Below are 21,862 nucleotides of genomic sequence, written 5' to 3' on the forward strand. Positions count from 1 at the left end.
CAGTCCGGGCCTTTATGAAACAGCCAGGAGCCCAGAAGAACGCGGAGCCTTCTGCACAGTTCAGTGAGCTCCAGCTTTGACCTGTAGCCCAAGCGTGAACCCCAGCTGCACCACCTGCGAGCTGGTGACTCTGGCCAGCCTCTTAATTTCTCCTCCGCTGTGAAGGCGGAATCAGTCGCGCACACGTCCCTGTGGTGGCGGACGGTCAGTGCCCCACAGAGATTCCGCACTCACGTGGTAGGGCGGGGTGGTGGTGGTGGTCTTCAGTGAGCCAGGTGGTACGTGGGGTGCCCCGAGGAGAAGGAGGGGGGTGTGCTGTGGGAGCCCGAGAAGATCACCGTGATCCCCTAAACCCTGGAGAGCTGCTCACCCTTTTTGGCCTCCAGTCTCCAAGAGGTGAGCCCAGAGGTGACGGAGTGACTTGCCCCAGGCCACTCAGGAAGAGGTAGAGCCAGGACTGGAGCCACCACCTCCCAGGGAGCCTTTCCTCCGCAGTCAGGCTGCACCCCCTGCCTCTCTGTCTTCCAGAACAGTCTCTCAGAACTGGGGCGGGGGACTAAAGTGTGAATCACTGCCACCGGCAGCCAGCATTTATTGAGCGCTTACTACGTGCCTGGCGTGTGTTCAAAGCTGTATGTGTCTTATCTGTTTCCATCCTTACCACAGCCCTGGGTGTGTGGGGGGGGGGAGGGTCAGTGTAATTGTGATCCCCATTTTCTGGATGAGGAAACTGAGGCTCAGGAGAGGTTGATCATTGGCCCAGGTTCCCAGTGTGCGAGGGGTGGTGCTGGGATCCCAGGCCTAGTCCCGCTGGCCCTCCCCTGCTGCCCTCTGCGTTTGAGGCTCACCTGACAACACCAGGAAGCAGGGGAAAGTTCCAGCAAGCAGAACCCTTCAAGGCACAGCACAGCCCCCCCTGCGGCTGCTCGGGTGTCCAATGCCAGGATCTAGAAGCAGCTCCCAGCTCCCTGTCCTGCAGCAGCCACATACGGACATTTTCTCATTCGCGCGCTGTGGGCTCACTTTCTGGGAGTTGAGGGCGTCCTCGAGGCATGGCCCTGGCTGACCTTGCCCTGCCCGGTGCCCCGGCACCAGCCCCGGATGTGAGCCTGGCTCTCAGATATTCCTCCTCCTCTGAGAGCCCCAGTGGCTCACTGCTTATTAAGAACAGAAGTGATGACAGTTATCTGAGAGCACTGGGACGGGAAGAGACTTAGCTAAACTGTTTCTCTTTTGCAGAAACTGCAAGTCCCCTGATTTCCAATCCTTTCCCTCTCCTACAGAGTAAGTGATGGTCCCATGGGGGGCTGGAGAGGGCAAGGCAGGGCAGGGAATGATCTCAGCCAGCCACACCCAGCTGCACACTCCGGACCTCCCCAGAGCACCTGCCCCTTAGGCCGCCCTCGGGCAGACCTGACAGCCAGCAGAGGCAGGAGGAGGGCCCAGCCCCAGCGGGGAGGGGGGGTTTGGACGGGGGGGCGGGCGGAGCCCTGAGCAGCCTGCCTCTGCCACCCCGGCCCTGGCAGGAACCCAGGGGGCAGCCTCAGGACACCTCTTCCGAGCCCATCTCAGCCTCCCCGTGCGTCTCTTCGTCACTCTTCTTCTTCCCCCTTCTTTCCTCTTCCTCCCTCTTTTCCCTGTGTCGGACGCTGACTTGAGTGCTAGGGACACAGAGGTGGAAGCTCAGGTCCCCCCCGCCTATGTGGTCCCGTTCCCGCGTGTGCTGTTGTCCCTCCCGCCCGCCTGCTCTGTCTTCCCGGTCCTCACCCTGTCCTGTTTGCTCTTGCCTCTTCTGTGGCTTTCTCCACTTTCCGCCTTTCTCTCTCGCTTATTTTCCGCCCCCTTTACTGCCCTCTGTGTTCTTTGCCTTGTTTTCATTCATTCATATACTCGTTTGTTGGCTCACGGCGACGTCTGTGCAGAGGGTGGGCTGTGGAGCACGCGAGACATGGTCTCTGCCCCCGGAGAGCACTCGGTCCGTTAGTGTCGCCCCCTCCCCGTCCCCAGTGCCCAGAACAGTGCCTGACACACAGTAAGCACTCAATAAATGTCTGCCTGGTTGGATTAGACGGTCTGTTTATCCGCAAGTCCCCCTCGGCATTGCTTCTGCCCCCGAGCCTGTCCCTCGCTAGTCAGTGACGGGGGCGGGCAGGCGGGGCCCAGAGCCCCAGTGTGTGTCTGGGTTCCCATTTCCAGGGCATCCTAGGTGGTTCTGCCCCTAACACGGCCTCGTTTCTCCCCCTCCCGCCCCAGAGCCCTACACCTGTGGCGCCTGTGGGATCCAGTTCCAGTTCTACAACAACCTGCTGGAGCACATGCAGTCCCATGCAGGTAAGGGAACCGGCAGCCGCCTCCCCCCGGGTGCTGTCCCTGTTAGTCCCCTCCCTCATGGCCTGCCCGAAGGCCGCCTTTTCCCGGAAGTGGAAGTGGCCGCAGGACGTGGGACCTGCCCTCAGGGGGCCCCGGGGCCTCACAGGGGAAGTGTGTACCTGGGAGGTGAGTGCACAGAGAGGGGCACGAGCTGAAGAAGGCTTCCCGGAGGCTGTAGCTCTTGAGCTGAGCCTTAACGCCAGATAGGAGCTGACCACGAGAGACGTCAAGGTGTGGTTTGAGATCTCGGGCGAGCAGAGGCAGGAGAGGTGCATTCGCCGTCACACTGTCCCACACTTGACGGCCGCCGTCCTGATGGAGCACACCCCGGTCCCCCGGAGGGCCGGGGAGGGCGCACATTGACAGGCCCCACCCTGATTTCGGGGTCTGCAGGTCCCAGGCGGGGCCTGGTTTCAGCACCTATGACAGGTCCTCAGGCCTCGTGTCCAGGGAGTACATGGAGAACCACTGGTGCGGGGCTGCAGGCTGGTGACTTGCTGTCTAGGTGACCTTTTTATCAGCTCTTCTGCCACCTTGCAAGTTCGTGGGCTTGGCCCCCGTCTCTAAACCATCCTGCCTTCAAAGCCAAGCCTCCCGTTGTAGGGTTTTTTCACTGTAGTGCCTTCACTTCTGTTCTACTTCCCGTCTTAAGGAGATGCTCAGTGGTTTAACATAATCACTTACTTCTCGGGTCACATCACAGCCTAATGTAAGTGGCCTGGTGGGGTGGCCTTGAACACAGTGATTCTGGGACCGAAGCCAGAGTTCCTTCCTTCGCATGGCTCTGTCCTCCCCTGGCTCCTCAGAGCCTCTCTCTCGGACTGGGCGGCGGGGAGAGAAACACTTCCTCCTTTACCACTTTGGGTCACAAGTGACACATGTCATATGTGCTCAAATTCCAGAGGCGGGAGCACGCCCAGAGCCACTGTCCAGGGACAGCCTGGCACTCTGCAGAGGGAAACATGAACCTGAGGGAGGCAGCCAGCTGTCCTTGCCGCCCCTGCCCCAGGTAGTCCTCGGGAGGCATTGGAACCGCTGAGAGAAAAGTGCCCCACATGTGCCGCTTCAGTGACGGTAGTTTGCTGCTGTTTCGACAGTTATTACTGTTGCTTGCACCTCTCTTGGGTTTGCACATCTTTCGTAGAATCTCTCAGGTCTGGCCTGACTTGCGCAGAGGAACACAGGGCTGGACTCTCATGTAGGCTAGGGACTGTTCTCTTGGTGAGACCTCTCGTTCTTTGGCATTCATTCATTTCTTCGCTTCTTCGTTGGGTGTGTGCTGTCCCCCAGGCGCTCATTCACATGCTCTCTGGTGGGGGGAGTTACTATTTATTTCTGGTGAACTCCTCTAAAAGCAGACAGAGCTGGATTGGCAGCTAGGACCTGTGAGCTACAAGCTCTGGTGTGCCTCCTTTTGCCATGTGACCCAGGCAGGAAACTCGTCCCCCTCTCTGAGCCTTCTCCATCTCAAAAACAAGGGCATGCAAACCTGTGATCTCCGGCTGCCTTCCTGGAAGTCTTCGGGTGCCTCATGTCTCCTGTTTGCCTTTGCCATCAACCGTCCTTGGCCGTGGAAGGTCTTGAGTGCCAGCTGAAGGCCTTCAGACCTGACCCTATGCGAATCAGTAACAGTATATACCTTTTGGACCTGAGACTCCCACAGTCCAGGGTCCGTGTATTCCTCTTCTGAAACCCAGACCCTCCACCTGTCCCCCCACCCCACCCCCAACCAGCTTTGGGAAGCTGAGGCTAATTAGGGAAGGGTCTGGGAGGCCGCCCTTCCCCATTCCTCAGGCAGTTGGGTGGAGGCCATTAAAATGCAAATCAAGGCTGTGCCCGGTGGCCCTGTGTCTCCCAAGCATCCCGACTTGTTTTCTAGGGAGAGCTTTGGGCTGCTTTGTTCTGGTCCAGTGCTGGCAGAGAATACCTCGCTGGCAATCCGGTGCAAAGCCAGCCTGAATTCCAGCCAGGCTGAGTCGGGATTAAAGGATTGACTCCATAGAGAAAAATTAAGCGTCATGATCTGTGCAGTTCACGGTGTCGCTGATAAGGGGGATCAGCCTCGAATAACACCAATCTCATTAAGAGCCTGCTGAATGGCACAGGGTAATTCCCCCTAATAAACTTCTTTTCTGTGCTGTAGGAAAATTTGTCTTGCCCCTGGTGACAGTTCAAGAGCATGTTTTGGCAATGGTAATACCGGAGATCGCTAACATTTAGTGAGCAATTACTATGTGTCCAAAAAGGTGACTTCATCCCATCTCCTGAACAAGAGGACGTTATCATCCCCACTATGTAGATGAAGAAATTGAGGCTCACAGAACATAATCACCGGCCCAGAGTTGAACAGCTTGTAAAATGTATCATTTGAGCTCTTCCTTGGGTGCCAGACCTTATTCTAAGACTCTCACGCATGTTGGCTCATTTACTCCTCAGAACAGCCTTCTGAGTTAAGTGTCCCTATTAACTCCACTCAAGAGATCTGGAAATCGAGGCACAGAAGAGCTGAGTAAGTTACTCAGAGCTGTGCAGCCACAGTGTTAGACAGGGATTGTGACCCTCGCGGTGAGCTCCAGAGCCTGTACTCATGACAACCACCCTCTTCAGCCGGGTACATGGAAGGTTCCCGGAGATGGAAGTCCTCTCACAGGTCACCTTTGCCAGCCTCTTTTTAAAGTAGTTCAGGAGGACCTAAGCCAGAAGAGGCATGGGGACGTCCCCCGGCAGCACACAGGTTGGCCGTTGGGGGGTTAGGATTTGGGAATGGCTACCCTTGATCTCTGGAACCCTTGGAGGTGTTTCACCTCCCTGGGCCTCAAGCATCTCATCTGTGAAGTGGGCTAATCAGTGCCTTCACAGGCTGCATGAGGGTTCTGGGGGTGTGACATATGTCAAATATTGAGGGTTGTGGTACGTTCGTGGCCACTGAACAACCACAGGTGTCTCTTTTCCCGTCCTCTGCCGGGAACAACTGCTTTCTCCTTCCTGCAGTGGTCCCTCCCCGGGATATGGCCTTGATTCCGGCTTGGCACCCGGCCGCGAGCAGATGCGGGCACACGTGTGCGTGTGCGTCTGTGGTACTTAGGGGATAGCCACACCGAGTCCACCTTATTTTCAGCTCAAGCTATAAATCAAGGCTTTTGGGGGGGCATTTACCAAGTACCTCCCCCACGTCAGGAGCAGTATTGGTGGGATATGGAGAAAAAAGTTTTTTTAGTCAACTAGTACCAGACGTTGTTATCCACTGCTAGGTTGAGTCCTCTTGATTCCAGGTCCTGCAAAAAGGCAGAGAATGAGGAAATCACCCTGGGGCTTTGCCCCAACCTCAGCATTTTGGAAGAGGAGGGGAAACTGAGGCCCGGAGGGTTGAAGTGACTAGCTGAAGCTCACACCCCACAGCCGTGGCAGAGCCGGGTTCACAGCCGGGGCCTTCAAACCCCTGTCCCCTGGTGGAGAGAGTCCACAAAGACGGCTGCTGGTTTCCATTTTCAAACTTGTGTTTCCCCCTTTTAAATGCAATATCTACTCATTAAAAGAAATTGGGAACCTGGCAGGGAAATTGGCAAGTGAAGGATCAGCCATCATCTCACTACTCAGAGCTTAACCGCTGTTGTTACTCTTTCAGTGGGTTTCTTTTCCGTTGTTTAAAAACTGGGTTTATGAAGATATAATGTGCATGAATGGAATTCACCAGTTTTAAGAGTGCGGTTTGATCATTTTGACAACTGGTAGCCATTGAATCTATCAAGATGTATCACGTTCACCATCCACCCCACAAGTTCCCTCCTGCCTCCTTGTAGCCAGTTTCCTCCCCGACCCCAGCCCTGGCAACTACTCTCTGCTTCTCTTGCCAGAGTTTTGCTTTTACTGGAATTTTATATAAATGGAATTATATGGCATTTCGTTTGTTGTGTCTGGCTTCTGTCAGCGTACTTTTGAGTTCAATCCATGTTCTGTGTTATCAGTAATTCCTTTTTATTTCTGAGTAGTACACCATTGTTTCGATATGCCAGAGTTTGTTTATCCAGTCACCAATGGATGGGCATCGAAGTTGTCTCCAGTTTGGGGCTATTGTGAACAAACCTGCTGTGAACGTTCAAATACACGTTTCTGTGTGGACATGTGTTTTTTTTATCTCTATTGGGTATATCGCTGGGAGTGGAAATTCGGGGTCACATGATCACTCGTGTTTGGGAATTGCCAGACCGTGGGGTCTGATTTCTCCACATTCGCTCAAGGTGCTTGCAGTTACCGGACTTCTTGTTTTAGCCATCCGAGTGTGTGGGAAGCGGTATTTCATTGTGATTTTCATTTGTATATTCCTGCTGACTAATGACCTGGAACGTTCTGTCGTGCTTATGGGCCATTTGGATATCTTCCGTAGAGAAATGCCTATTCAGATCCTTTGCCCATTTTTAAATTTTTTGTCTTTTTAGTATTGAATTGCCAGTGTTGTTTACGCATTATTCTAGATCCAAGACCTCTGTAGATACACAATTTGCAAATATTTTCTCCCATTTTGTGGGTTGTCTTTTTTACTTTCTTGATATCGTCCGTTGAAGCACAGAAGTTTAAATTTTGGTGAAGTCCACTTTTTTTTTAATGTGTGTTTATTTTTGAGAAAGAGAGAGAGAGAGCAGGGGAGGGGCGGAGAGAGAGAGGGAGACACAGAATCCGACGCAGGTTGCAGGTTCTGAGCTATCAGCACAGAGCCTGATGTGGGGCTTAAACTCACGAACCGTGATATCATAACCTCAGCCAAACTCAGACGTTTAACCGACTGAGGCATTCAGGTGCCCCCATTTATCAAGAATCAGTTTACCGTATGTGTGAGGGTTTATTTCTGAAATCCGAATTCTGTTCCATCAGTCCGTATGTCCTTGTGTCAGTACCACACTGTCTTGATTAATAATGTAGCTTTGTAGTTGTTTGGAAATCAGGAAATGTGAGCCCTCCAACTTTGTTTTTTTTCCAAGATTGACTTGGCTCTTCTGCATCTCTTGCATTCCCACATGAATTTTAGGCTCAGCTTTTCAATTTTTGTTAAAAAAAAAAAAAAAAAAAAAAAAGCCAGCAAGGATTTTGATAGGGATTGTGTTAAATCTAGATTAGTTTGGGGAGTATTGCCATTTTCACAGTATTAAATCCAACAATCTATGAACATGGAATGTCTTTCTGTTTATTTAAATCTTTGAGTTCTTTCAATCGTGTTTTTAGTTTTCCGTGTACAAATCTTGCACTTCTTTTGTAATTTATTGCTAACTTTTATTCTTTTATTTATTTATTTTCTCAATATATGAAGTTTATTGTCAAATTGGTTTCCATACAACACCCAGTGCTCATCCCAAAAGGTGCCCTCCTCAATACCCATCCCCCACCCTCCCCTCCCTCCCACCCCCATCAACCCTCAGTTCTCAGTTTTTAACAGTCTCTTATGCTTTGGCTCTCTCCCACTCTAACCTCTTACTTTTATTCTTTTAGATGTGATTTCAAAATGGAATTCTTTTCTTAATTTAATTTTGGGGGGTGCTCATTTGCTAGTATAAAGAAATAAAATTGATTTCTTTTTCATATATGTCGATCTTGTTTCCTGCAACCTTGCTAAACTTACTTACTGGTTCTAATAGTTTTGTGTGTGTGCGGATTCCATAGGGTTGTTTATGTACACAGTCACGTCATCTGCAGATAGAGATGTATTTTTTTTCTTTCATTCCAATCTGGATGCTGGTTTTTTTTTGTTTTTTTTTAATTTGAGAAAGCATAAACAGGAAAGGGGCAGAGAGAGGGGGACAGAGGATCTGAAGGGGCTCTGTGCTGACAGCAGTGAGCCCTATGTGGGGCTTGAACTCATGCACTGTGAGATCATGACCTGAGCCGAAGTTGGACGCTTAACCAACTGAGCCACCCAGGTGCCCCTTATCTGGATGCTTTCTTAAATTATTATTATTTTTTCCTACTTGCCCTGTCTGGAATCTCTGATACATGTTGAATTAAAGATATAAGAATGGATAATCCTGTCTCGTCCCTGATCTTAGAGGGAAAGTGTTCAGTGTTTAACCATTAAGTATGATGTTAGTAGTGGGTTGTTCATAGATGCCCCTTGTCAGGTTGAAAAAGTTCCTTCGATTCCTAGTTTGCTGAATGTTTTCATCGTGAAAGGGTATTGAATTTGTCAAATGCCTTTTCTGCATCTTTTGAGATGATGATTTTTTTTTGTTTTTTTTGTTAGGATTAATATGGCATATTCCATTGATTTTTGTATGCTGAACCAACCTTGTATTCCTGAAATAAATCCCACTTGTTCATGATGTTTAATCTGTTATATATATTGCTGGATTTGGTCTGCTCTGTTTTATTGAAGATGTTTGTGTCTGTAGTCATAAGGGATAGTGGCCTCTGGTTTCTTTCCTTGTAATTGTTTTGTCTGATTTGGGTATCAGAATAATATTTACCTCATGGAATGAATTGAGAAACATCCCCTCCTCTTCTATTTTTGGGAAGAATTTGTGACAGATTCCTTCAACATACGATTAGAATTCACCAGTGAAACCTTCTGACTCTGGACTTTGCTTTCCTTTCTTTTTGTGGGAAGTATTTTGATTATAAATCAAACTTCTTCTTTAGGTCTGTTCAGATTTTCTATTTCTTCAGTTGGTTTTTGGTAGTTTAAGTCTTTCTAAGAATTTGTCTGTTGCATCCAGGTTATTTGATTTGTTGGAATACTATTGTTCGTAGTATTTCCTTAAAATCTTTTTTGTTTCTATCAAGTCAGCAAACTTTTTTTTTTTTTTTTTTTAAGATTTCCTTTATCAAGGTTCAGGAAGTTTCCTTCTCTTCCTGGTTTCCTAAGAGTTTGTGTCCTGAGGGAGTATTAAATTTTGTCACATTTTACTGTGCATGTATATCCATGGAAGTTATGGAGGTTGTTTTTCTTCTTACTTTCTCTTTTAAAAAAAAAATTGGGGGGCGCCTGGGTGGCTCAGTCGGTTGAGCGTCCGTCTTCAGCTCAGGTCATGATCTCATGGTTTGTGAGTTCGAGCCCCATGTCAGGCTCTGTGCTGACAGCTCAGACCCTGGGGCCTGCTTGGGATTCTATGTCTCCCTCTCTCTCTGCCCCTCCCCTGCTCACGCTCTGTCTCAAAAATAAATTTAAAAAAAAATTTTTTAATGTGTATTTATTTTTGAGAGAGAGAGAGAGAGAGAAAGAGAGAGAGAGAGCAGGGGAGGGGCAGAGAGAGAGGGAGACAACACAGAACCCCAAGCAGGCTCTAGGCTCTGAGCTGTCAGCACAGAGCCTGATGCGGGACTCAAACCCACAGACAGATCATGACCTGAGCTTAAGTCGTACGCTTAACTGACTGAGCCACCTAGGCGCCCCTTTTCTTACTTTCTCTTAGTGGAAAATTGCACTGATTGGATTTCTTTTTTTAACCTCAGCTTACGTTTCTGGGGTAAATTCCACTTAGTCACGATTATTTTTTATATTGCTGTATTTAGTTTGCTAATATTTGGTTAAGGATGTTTATGTGTATGTTTATGAGGGATATTGGGTTATATATAGTTCTTCACCTGCAGTGTTTTTTTCTAGCTTAGGATCAGGGTAATGCCAGCCTCATAGAATGAATCGAGAGATGTTCTTATCTTTTTTCTGGAATAATTGGTGTAGAATTTGTATTGCTTTTGCCTTAAATCTTTAGTCAGATTCTCCAGTGAACCCATATGGGATTTTTCTTTGTGACTGGTTATTTAACTGTGAACTCAATGTCTGTAATAGATATAGGACTATTTCAGGTTATCTGTGTCTTCTTGAGTGAATTTGAGTATTTTGTATCTTTTAGGGTGTTTGTGTCACTTGAGTGGTCGAGTTTATTAGCATAAATTTGTTCATAATCATTTTAATGCCTCTGATATCTGTGTATGTATTGCTATCCCCTTCTTTCATTCCTGATACTAATAATTTGTGCCCTCTTTTTTTTTAACCTTTTTGGCTTAGGATTTTATCCATTTTCTTTATTTTTACAAAGAATCAGCTTTTAGTTTCATTATTTTTCTCTTTTGTGTTTATCTATTTTCTATCTATTTTCCTTTTCCCAGGAAAAGGAACCCCAATTACATATATATACTAAACTGATAGTGTCCATGATCCGTTCATTTATTTTAAGCCTTTTACCCTTTTTGTTTTTCATGTTGGGTAGTTCTCTTGCTCTTTCTTCACTGATTTTTTCTTCTGTGGCATCTGATCTTTTATTTCTTACTGTATGCTTGGGTTTTTTTAATGCTTATTTATTCTTGAGAGAGAGACAGAGACAGAACGTGAGCCGGGGAGGGGCAGAGAGAAAGACAGAATCCAAAGCAGGCTCCAGGCTCTGAGCTGTTAACACAGAGCCCAACGTGGGGCTCGAACTCATGAACCACGAGATCATGATCTGAGCCAAAGTCGGACACTTAACCGACTGAGCCATGCAGGCACCCCCGATCCTATACTGTGTGTTTTTTAACTATACAGTTTATTTGTATATCTACAAGTTCCACTTGGGTTGGTTAGTTTTTGTTTGGGGTGTTTCACATCTTCCATTGCTCTCCTGATGGTATTCGTGTTCTCCTTCATGACTTTGAGCACAGTTCTGATATTTGTGACTGCTGCCGTAAGCTCCTTATTGGAAGATTCCATCATCTCTGTCCTTTGTGGCTCTGCTTCTGATTGGTTTTTCTCCTGGCGATAGGTCATATTTTCCTGCTGTTTCAAATGCTTGATGCTTTTTCATTGGATAATTGACACTGTGAATTTTTATGTTGTTAGGCATTAGATTTTGAAGAAGCACTGAACTTTGTTCTGGTTTACAGTTTAGTTACTTAGGACCACCTTGTTACTTTGGAGGCTGACTTGTATTAGGGTAGGTCTAGTGCCGCCCTTAATCTATGGCTAATGTTGCCCCATAATGAGGGGACCCTCATTATTCCTTATGCATTGAGGTCTCCTTTCTGGTTAAGAGAATGCAATTTGTTTCTTCCCCCCCCCCCCCCCCCCCCCGCTTTCTCGTGATCCTTTCCCCAGTCTTATGGAATTTGACCCTATGCTGGGGCAGATGAGTATTGAGCAGACTCCAGGGAACCCTACTGAAGGTCTCCGGAGCTTTCTATGTGTAACTCCCTCCTCTCTGGTACTTTTCCCTGTAAATTCTAGCTCCCTTGGGCCTTCTGAACATTGATTTTTGCCTCTTCAAATCCACAAGACCACTGGGCTCTGTGCCAGTTCCCTGTCCCTGTGCTGCAGCTTGGGAACGGTGTTCAGGCAAGCCGGGCCATCCTATTGCTTTACCACAGTTGTTCTTCTTTTTCCGGCTTACCTGTCTGAAAGCAGCGGTATGAGTATTCACAGTTGCTTGTAGCTGATGAACCACCACCACAGCAGGTCGTCCTTAATGGGTGGAAGTGAAAGTCCCCTCCCCGTCTATTTTTGATGCATAGATTTGTTTGTTACCTGACTTGCAAGTCTCAAATGCATATATGAATAATGTGTACAAAACTGTGATGAGATCTTCCCTTTTCATTATGCATTTTTCCCTTGTTGTTACAGTCTTCACATCCACCTGCCCTAGTGATTGTAATACGCTCCTTCCAGTAGGTATCCTAGAGCTTCCTAATTAGCCCTGCAGGGCTGAACACGTAGATATTGGGGTATCCTCTTCTCTCAGTATGAAAATTGTGGCCTTGGCCTCCAAGGCCTGATGCCTTTAATTGAGAAGGATGGAAGATGTCCAGCAACCTTGAACAAGTGTCACTGACCCGTTCGTATCCTCAGATTTGTGATTCTACCTGTAACATGATATTTCAGGGAAATAAACCCATAACAACAACAAAAGCACAGAGAAACAATATTAGAATATCAGTTTAGGCAGGTGAGTTCATAGCAGAACAGTAATATTGGAAACAGCCCAGAAACTCAGCATGTGGTGTGTAGTTAAGCAACCTATTGTATATCATGTGACAGAAGACTGTGTGGCCATTTGTAATGACAGGCATGTTACTCAGACCTTTTCCACTCAGAAATTACCCTATAGGGGCTCCTGAGTGGCTCAGTTGGCGAAACATCTGACTTTGGCTCACGTCATGATCTCACAGCTCGTGGGTTTGAGCCCCACATCGGGCTCTGTGCTGACAGCTCAGAGCCTGGAGCCTGCTTCAGATTCTGTGTCTCCCTCTCTCTCTCTGTCCCTCCCTCACTCAGGCTCTGTCTCTCTCTGTCTCAAAAATAAATAAACATTAAAAAAATTTATTGTATGAAAATGGCAAGGAGTAGCCATGAAGGGAGGAGAATAGGCATGAGCTGTCAGTATAGAGCCTGACGTGGGGCTTGAACCCATAGACTGCAAGATCATGTCCTAAGCTGAAGTCGGATACTTAACTGACGGAGTCCCCCAGGCGCCCCCTTGCCCTCGCACATTTCTGAGCTCGAATGTGTGTTGTGGGTGGGTGTGGGGCCTCCCGGACAGACTCCCGCCCACTGTGCACCTGCTGTGCCCTCAGCCCTGTGTTCAGGTCTCTCCCTGCGTCTTCTCTGGTTAGTCCCTCCAGCACATGGGTCACGTCCTCGTGCTCATCCTCTTTCTTTCAAGTGACGGAGTTGAGGCTTTGTGAGGCTTTGCGGACAACAAGATGATTGTCTGGACAGGAGCCAGGATTTGGACCCAGGCCTGGGTCCTAGAAGCCTGGTTTGGACTTACTTCACCCGCCACGCTGTAGTCCTTGTTAGTTGGCGAGCCTCTTGCACCTCAGGGTCACACGCTGTCCCTTTTTGTGCCTGCAGCAGACAACGAGAACAACATCGCCTCCAACCAGTCCCGATCGCCACCCGCTGTTGTGGAAGAGAAGTGGAAACCGCAGGCCCAGAGGAACAGCGCCAACAACAGTAGGTGTCTCCCAGGCCAGAGCCCAGGGGCTTGCGCAGGTCGCCCTAGGCACCCCTAGTCCCTGCTCCATCGTTTCCCTCTGCCCCCCATCCCACCACCTGTGCCTCTCCTGATGATGCAAGACCGCATCTGAAGCTCTTACACACCTCAGACCTCATCTGTGGGAATCGTGGCCTCACGGGATGGGCAGAAGGAAGCCCAGGGAGAGGAGGTGATCTTCTTGTGGTCAGAGAGCACATAATAGCGATAAGAGTCAGAACTGGAATCACAGTCGCCTCAGTTTCTGCTGGCTGCTCTTTCCTGATACCGTGGCCTCCTTGTTTTTATTCACTAGAGATCCCTTTACTGGAGGCAATTCCTGTATTGAGGAAGAAGGTAGACTAGTTGGCCTCGAAGGTCTAGGTGAATGACACATGTAGCACGTGTGTTATACACATGCTGCTGTATTCTGTTCCCGTGCTCACAGCAGACATTACTAATCGATGCTAGAACATCATTCCCGTGAGACCGTCACACATCAAAGTACACCAGCACCGCCAGTTTGTGTACCAGAGGAAACCTACTCGTAATTCCAAACACTAGATGCCTAGAGTGGCAGGCTGCTGCCAGGGAAAGGAACCTCAGATGCCGAGTTGAATTCCGTCTCTCTTTGTGTCCCCTGCCAGCCATGACCGGCGGTTTAACACCCAACAGCATGATCCCCGAGAAGGAGCGGCAGAATATCGCAGAGCGGCTGCTGAGGGTCATGTGCGCTGACCTGGGCGCACTGAGTGTGGTGAGTGGGAAGGAGTTCTTGAAACTGGCCCAGACTCTGGTGGACAGTGGTGCCCGCTACGGGGCCTTCTCGGTCACGGAGATCCTGGGCAACTTCAACACACTGGCGCTGAAGCACCTGCCCCGCATGTACAACCAAGTGAAGGTGAAGGTGACGTGTGCCTTGGGCAGCAACGCCTGCCTGGGCATCGGTGTCACCTGCCACTCGCAGAGCGTCGGCCCCGACTCCTGTTACATCCTCACAGCCTACCAGGCCGAGGGCAACCACATCAAGAGCTACGTGCTGGGCGTGAAGGGCGCGGACATTCGCGACAGCGGCGACCTGGTGCACCACTGGGTGCAGAACGTGCTGTCGGAGTTCGTGATGTCCGAGATCAGGACAGTGTACGTGACCGACTGCCGGGTGAGCGCGTCCGCTTTCTCCAAGGCCGGCATGTGCCTTCGCTGCTCAGCCTGTGCCTTGAACTCGGTGGTGCAGAGCGTGCTGAGCAAGCGGACGCTGCAGGCCCGCAGCATGCACGAGGTCATCGAGCTGCTCAACGTGTGCGAGGACCTGGCGGGCTCCACGGGCCTGGCCAAGGAGACCTTCGGGTCCCTCGAGGAGACCTCGCCGCCGCCCTGCTGGAACTCGGTCACGGACTCGCTGCTGCTGGTACACGAGCGCTACGAGCAGATCTGCGAGTTCTACAGCCGCGCCAAGAAGATGAACCTCATCCAGAGCCTCAACAAGCACCTGCTCAGCAACCTGGCGGCCATCCTGACGCCGGTGAAGCAGGCGGTCATCGAGCTGAGCAACGAGAGCCAGCCCACCCTGCAGCTCGTGCTGCCCACCTACGTCAGGCTGGAGAAGCTGTTCACGGCCAAGGCCAATGACGCGGGCACCGTCAGCAAGCTGTGTCACCTCTTCCTGGAGGCCCTCAAGGAGAACTTCAAAGTGCACCCGGCGCACAAGGTGGCCATGATCCTGGACCCGCAGCAGAAGCTGCGGCCCGTCCCGCCCTACCAGCATGAGGAGATCATCGGCAAGGTGTGCGAGCTCATCAACGAGGTGAAGGAGTCCTGGGCCGAGGAGGCCGACTTCGAGCCCTCCGCCAAGAAGCCCCGCTCCGCCGCGGGCGAGAACCCTGCAGCTCAGGAAGACGATCGGCTTGGGAAAAATGAAGTGTACGATTACCTGCAGGAGCCCCTCTTCCAGGCCACCCCTGATCTCTTCCAGTACTGGTCGTGCGTTACCCAAAAGCACACAAAACTCGCCAAGCTGGCCTTCTGGCTGCTCGCGGTCCCGGCCGTGGGGGCCAGGAGCGGGTGTGTAAATATGTGTGAGCAAGCGCTTCTAATCAAAAGGAGGCGACTGCTCAGTCCGGAAGATATGAACAAACTCATGTTTCTGAAATCCAACATGCTTTAAGACTTGACTTCGGAACAAAAAGAAATAAGAAAGAAAAGAAAAGAAAAAGAGAAGAGAAACATTAGGAAAACACACACACACACACACACACACACACACACACACACAACACTGTCGCAAACAAAAGGAATTTAAGTTCTAAACACTGTGGACCTCATTATAAATGCCCCCTGGAAACTTAAGTGCTTTTTCAGTGTGTGTGTGCATGTGTGTGCACACCCGCACACGTGTGGACGTGTCCCAGCACGTGCACCCTGGGTGTGGGGCGTGGGGGCCCCGTGCTCGTCTGCGCAGCCACGGCAGCTCTGTGCACGCATGCACACACACACAGCCCTGGTGCATGTGCACGTGCCTGCTCGCGGGCGCGTGTGCATTAAACTGGGTGTGTCAGGAAAGCTGAGTGGGAAAGAGGGAAGACGCTTCACCTCCTTTTCTCAGTGAGGGGGCTTTAAAGACGCTGTTTTCAGGTGTGCAGATTGGTAGAAAGCTGATGTCGTAAAACGTTCAGGCAGCTGAGATCTGAAGTGACTTGACGCTCTCTGTCCTTGACCCCGTGGTCCCCACCCATCCCTCCCGACCCTCCTCCCCTCCCCCCTCCACGCCCTCCTGACCCTCATGCACCCACCCCTCCCCGGCTGCTCTGCCATGGATTCTCCAGACTGCATCAGATGGACAGTTTCTGCACTGGACTTTGTTCTCGTTCACCTTCAGGGCATTGAGCTGTTGCCTTCGAGATACCCTTGGGTGTCACAGGGCAGCCGCCTTAGAAACACATTTATCTATCTCCCCAAATCAGGAAAGGAGACTTTAAGAATATAAAGCTGACTTTTTGCTTTTTAATATAAGATAGAAAAAAAACATTTTTTAAAGAAGTATAGATACTGTCTCCACTCCTTAATAATTGTTTTTCCTAACATTTTTGCAGTTTTTTCCTTTTTTTTTTTTTTTTTTTTTTTTTCAAATTTGATTTTAGACCCTGCTAGGAGGCACTGAATGTCTGTAACTTATGTTTTGGAGGTTTTTTTTTTTTTTTTTCCCATTTGCCCTTTTTGTTCCTCAAATCACACTGTAAACTAGCTCATCTCAGTGGTATACTCAGTATCCTAAGGTTTTTATTAGCCCTCCCTGTACAGTCCCATTTTCATGTATTTGAACAGCCAAGACCATGAACGTACTTGGCTTGGCTATTTGGGAACCAGGAGTGGGGTTGGAGTCACGGATTTCACAGAGGTGGGGTTCGGTGGAAGCCATAGGGAAGCATGTGGCTTGGGAGTGTTCCTGAATGTAAGCGGAAGGCCCGTCCTCCTGGTTCGCCGTGTCTGGTACTGCGAATGTCTGATTTATATACCCAGAGTGCATTACACTACTCGCCCCGTCACTGACACTTCCGGCTCCACAGGGACTCCTGAGTCCACCCATGTCCACGTCTGTCTCGCCTCGGACCCACGGCCCCTCCCCCCTCCCCAGGACCCCAGGGATTCCGGTGGTTCCATTGCCCGCAGCCTGGGGTTCCCCACGTGGGCCTCAGCCCTCCTTCCAGGACAGTAGTTGAGCACGGTGCCTTGTGGGCCTAACAGTTGATGTCTTGAAGGTAGAATGGCATTATCAGACCACATTCCCCTTGAGGCTATGAAAGATGGCTTTTCTCTCCATGAGGAATTTACGTTTTACACACTCAGTCCATATGGCAAGAGGGTGGCCCCTTTGCCCTTATACGAGGTGGTTCTGTCACGGTCAGTACTCCACCCCCCACCCCACCTCTCCACGAGTAACGTGCCCGTGGCTGCCTGTCCCCCCGGTGCCCACACCTGTAGGATACAGATGGTTACGCCAAGGGCTTCGGGCGAAGAACGACCACCATCACGGAGGACTCTGCAAAGGCACGTTTTACCATTTTGAGGGTTGACTCCACTCCGTCCCTTCCTGTTAATAAAGCATTACTTAGCCGTGAGATACCTCGATTCCAAAAAGCACTGTACAACATCCCCATCCCCGGGTCCGTAGCAGATGGGGAAGTCGAGTTGGTTCAGAGACTCAAGAAGGCTTAGGATTATAGGCCAGAACAGTGTCCCTGGGGGCCGAGCCCGCTCACGTCACCTCATGAGAACTAACCCAGCTTTCCCCTCCCAAGTGTTGGACGTACTAAAATGCATCAAAGTGTGGCCGTTCGAAGCTTCGCTCCAGCAAGCCGTGGTCTCGGGAACCAATGTGCCATTTCCTCTCCTGGAGAAGCTCTGGGTATTTCCCCCCCCCATTTCCAATTGGGTCACGTCACCAGAAGAGCCTCCATCTGCACTGGACAGTCACCTGATGGCGCTTTCTAGAGCGCGTGGGAGCATCAGCAGACCTTACGATCAGAGCTTTGAGGACATTCCAGAAGGCAGCTGCAGGGTTGCTGAAGAGTGACAGATGCATCCTGCAGCAAAAGGCCCCTCCGGTTTTGCTTTGCTGCTGGGGGAGGGTCCGCGACCTGGCCCTTTGAACCGCACGAGGAGGATCAGAGTTGCCCACTTGGTGTGGTTGGTGGGAGCAGAGCCTCGGAGCCCGTCCTCCCTCTACTGAAGGCAGAGTGGTTACGCCGTTGCCCCGTGTTTGGGCCAGTTAGTTAGAAAACAGACATTTTACTCTCTTGCAAAGCCATCAGAGACCAAGCCCAGATAATGCGTTTAGAGCACTCCACATTCTGTTTGGAACACGGGGATATCTGGCCTCCAGAGTGAAAATTCGAGGAAGTCTAGTTAACTAAACTTTAGGTATGAAGTCCTATGTGTCCCCCCCCCCCCCCCCCGTTCTGTTCTTTTTTCCAACCCTCCGGGCTTGGCTTGCTCTGCAGGTTTAAGGTGGATGCCACTGGACACTCTCAACGCTGTCTCCAGGGGCTGCTTCCTCCAGGATGGTGACAAGGTGGCAGGTGGTCCTTTCTCTCTTGCAGCCACTGGTTCCTCCGAAACTGGGGTCGCAAACAGGAAAGGCTGTATCAAGGTGCCCCTTCAGTCGGCTTTCTCACGCAGGCCATTCCCGTAGTGCACATCTTGCTGCAGTGAACAGCTTAGTAAAATCCAAAGATCTCACAGGCTCAGCCACTGGCCCCTCGTTTCCAGCAATATCCACCTTACCCACATTCTAGTTTAGCCAAAGGACTGAGGTAGACTCTTCCAGTTCATCTCCCAGCATCTCCCATGGCATCGACCTTCAGAAAGATTCTGTCTTCTGCACCCCCGTTCTGTGACCACCTTGGGACTTTCCACCACAGGCCCTTGGTTGCAGGCAGAGCAGGAAATAGGGCCATTTCTGTCATGTTCTCGACCGCTCAAGGTGGTCGTCTGCTGACTCGGACACGGCCTGCCTCAAGCCATGCGATTCCCAGGACAGAAATGGTCTGGCGCTGACATCCGTGGAGCCCAGGGGGGAGGTGGAGAGAACGCGCCTCCCCTCTGCGGGGTGTTTTCCCCTCCCGTGAGGCCACTGGGCTTCACCACCAAAGCCAGGGCCAAGGACTGCAGCCTCACGGGTGGTTGATGGAGTAGCCTGGGCGTGGCTGCTCTTGTCCCAACGCCGTTCTCCCTCCCTGTGCCCGGGTCCACCAGCCAGGCCTCCCTCAGATGGGGGCCGAAAGCCGGGAAGCGAAACGGAGGGGCCACGTGAGCAGAGCTCCTGCCTGCACTTCACCTTGGGGGTTCGTGGTGCAGAAAGCCGCGGGTCGTACCTGCCAGCGAGGTTCCTTTGCCACCGTCCCCACCTGATGGCCTCTGGCTTGGCTGCCGGGGACCGGCCCTTGGCTGGGAGAAGGGTACAAAGGTTTCCTGGTGAGAGAACCGTCCGAGGAAGGACTTTCTTTTTGCATCTGGTCCATTGGCTGGCAAGTGATCTCTCCCTGAGTTTGCTCTTTATCTCCTGCACTTTCAAGAAACACCAGGGAAAAACTCTGCAAGGCGTGTTTTCCACTGTGAAGCCTCATCTCGCCTTCAGGAGGCCCCTGTGTTTATGCGAGGGGCAACCTGGGGAGACGTCAGGGATGCCGCACGCACTCTCGGGGGCCACGCGTTCACGAGAAAGGCTTGAAGGAAAGCTGGGTTGCAGACGGAGCTGGGCTCCTGTGAGCGACCGCCCAGGAGGGGGGCAGTACCTGGGAGCCATCGTCACGATGGCTGCGCTCGCAGAGACGGGAAGAGGAGGTAACACGGGGCGTCGGGAGCGGTCTCCTCCCGCCCCGCTGAGCTGGGGTGAGTTCACAGCACGGCGCCTGTGTCCCCGGGGCGTACCTGACGGGGAGCTCCCGGAAAGGCTGCTGGTTTAGGTAGAACAGAGAGGCTGAGTCAGGCTCCGGCCGTCCCCTGGAGACCGTCGGTGGGGGCTCCCGCCTCAGCCCTGCCGACCCCAGCCCAGGCCCCCGGATCCTGCTGGGCCGCGGGGAGGACTGGGAGGGGGCCTGCCCCTCTCTTCACTGTGGCTAACGTTTGCTAGGCCAGTTATGGTGAACCAATGATACAGTGTCTTGTCCTCTTATGTTTCCCTCCCGGTTTCCCCTCTTGAGGGTCTTCTGGAGGATTTGGTGGTGGTGGTGGTGGTATTGTTTTTCTTCCTCTCTCATTCGGGTTTGAGGACGGTGGTCAGTAGAGGCCTGCCTTTCCCTGGAGGGGCCTGTGGGTTCTGTGTGAAGACGCACCTGCTCCCGCTTTGATGAGGGGGAAGGTCCTTAGGTCGCCGTTGGCTTCTGTTCATGCCCCCACGGCCGCCACCGGCCACCACCACGGGTGTCGCTTTAAAGATCCAGCTCCTGTTCCAGAGAAGGATTCGCTAGGTCTGCAGTTGGGCGTCAGCATCAGGACCCACGAGGGTCCTACCCACCCGTGCGTCCCCACCGGGCACCTTGACTCTTCGAACCAAAGTTCCTTAAAGGGGCACAGCCCAGCCTTGTCCGCAACCTCAGGGGCCTGGGATCCCTGTGGCGCTTCCTGAAGTCCAGGTCGGCAGAGACCGTGGGGTCTGCGGCCAGCCGGAAGGAGGCCTCCTCCCACAACCCAGGTGCCAGCCGGTCCCCGCCTGGGGCCCTCCCTCCCGCCCAGCCGGGGGGGTGGGGGTGGGGGGGGCCGGGTTCCCAGGCGGCGAGCCAGCTCGCGGACTGGCGTGGGGCTGGGACTCGCCAGCCAGGAGAGAGAGGACCCGCCGGGCAGCGCGTCCGGGGCCATTCAGATCCCAAGCATCAGGAAATCATTTTGTACAACCACCCGAAGCAGAGATATTTTTTAAGAAGCGTAAATTATTTTCAGTTGTTTTCTGATCCTGCTTTTTTCTTTTCCCTGCAACTTCGCATCAGTGATTCTTTCACATCAGGTAAATCTCGAGAAAGCCTTGGTGCCCCTCCCTCCCTGCACCCCGCTCAGTAACCACGTGCGTGCACCCCATCCTTTCTCAGTAGTTAAGACGTTCTAGGCAATACCATAGACACATCTGACTGTGTCTCTCTCTTCGAGTGCAAGAAACTCAAGTCATCTTAAAAAAATACAAAAAAAAAAAATTTACAAAAAAACAAACACAAAAAAAATATCTTTTTTAGGCCAGAGTTTTCTACAGGTATTAATGAATATTTTTCTTAATCCTTATAAGTTTTATGTGTTTAATATTTCTTAATACCGGTAGCATTAATTTATACTTTTGTAGCAACACAATATTTTTATAAACAGCCAGTGCTTGGCTCCAGTCTCCACGAGGGGTTTATGCAGGGCCATCTTGGGACCCTGCGTACCATGTACTGTATTTAAAAAAAAGTTACCTAGTGTCACCCTTGCTGTGTTAATTAACAAAAGACGTTGTTCGCGGTCTCCTGTGTCGTTGGTGTGGATCCAACAGCTCTCCAAGGAGTCACGTTGCATGGGGGTTGAGTTGACGGTTCTTGTGATACGTAAACCCCCGAGACCAAACTTGAGGGTTTATTTAGGGTTTTTTTGTTCGTCCTTTGGGATTTTCGTTTCACTTTGTTTTGGTACCGTATCTCCATTTACAGCCAAATCCGTTTCGTGATGTTTAAAACTTTTTCTGATGTGAAATGGAGGAAAGGAACAGGAAAAAAAAAAAAAAAAGATTTTTACAAAGTAATAAAATTTAAAACTGAGCTGTTTCAATGTTGCTGTTTTTACCTGTCTGTTCTTGTCCAAAAGTGGGACATTCCCAGGAAGAAGAGGAAGGTTCCGCTTGGTTCCTTAAATCGCCAAAAGCCCCCGCCCAGAATTCACACCCTACCCCCGAATTCTTGCAACATTATTTCCCAGTTGGTTGATGCCAAGGCAAAAAGACATCCTTTTAATGGTTAGAGAGGATCAGTTACTTAAACGATTTCATGTCAGTGTTGTATTTATGGTTTTACAATAAAACAACCTTTAGGAAGATGGCGGTGTGTGGT

General features: G+C 50.8%; 1 protein-coding gene across 6 annotated transcripts in view; it reads left to right on the forward strand.

The window, feature by feature from the left end:
- Positions 1-21,848, forward strand: part of ZNF618 (zinc finger protein 618) — a 184,622-nt gene extending 162,774 nt beyond the window's left edge. For 4 of the 6 annotated variants that reach the window (XM_049637166.1, XM_049637202.1, XM_049637183.1 and 1 more), the window contains 3 exons: positions 2,254-2,331; positions 13,178-13,279; positions 13,946-21,848. In XM_049637166.1, coding sequence (XP_049493123.1) covers positions 2,254-2,331; positions 13,178-13,279; positions 13,946-15,462 — 1,697 coding nt within the window. In that variant the 3' untranslated portion in view covers positions 15,463-21,848. Of the gene's footprint in view, positions 1-1,239; positions 1,285-2,253; positions 2,332-13,177; positions 13,280-13,945 lie in introns of all 6 variants that reach the window. The other 2 variants (XM_049637156.1, XM_049637175.1) reach the window with 1 other exon arrangement.
- The last annotated feature ends 14 nt before the right edge of the window (positions 21,849-21,862 follow it).

Source organism: Panthera uncia, chromosome D4 (assembly GCF_023721935.1).
Source record: "Panthera uncia isolate 11264 chromosome D4, Puncia_PCG_1.0, whole genome shotgun sequence".
In the NCBI taxonomy this organism is placed as follows: Eukaryota; Metazoa; Chordata; class Mammalia; order Carnivora; family Felidae; genus Panthera; species Panthera uncia.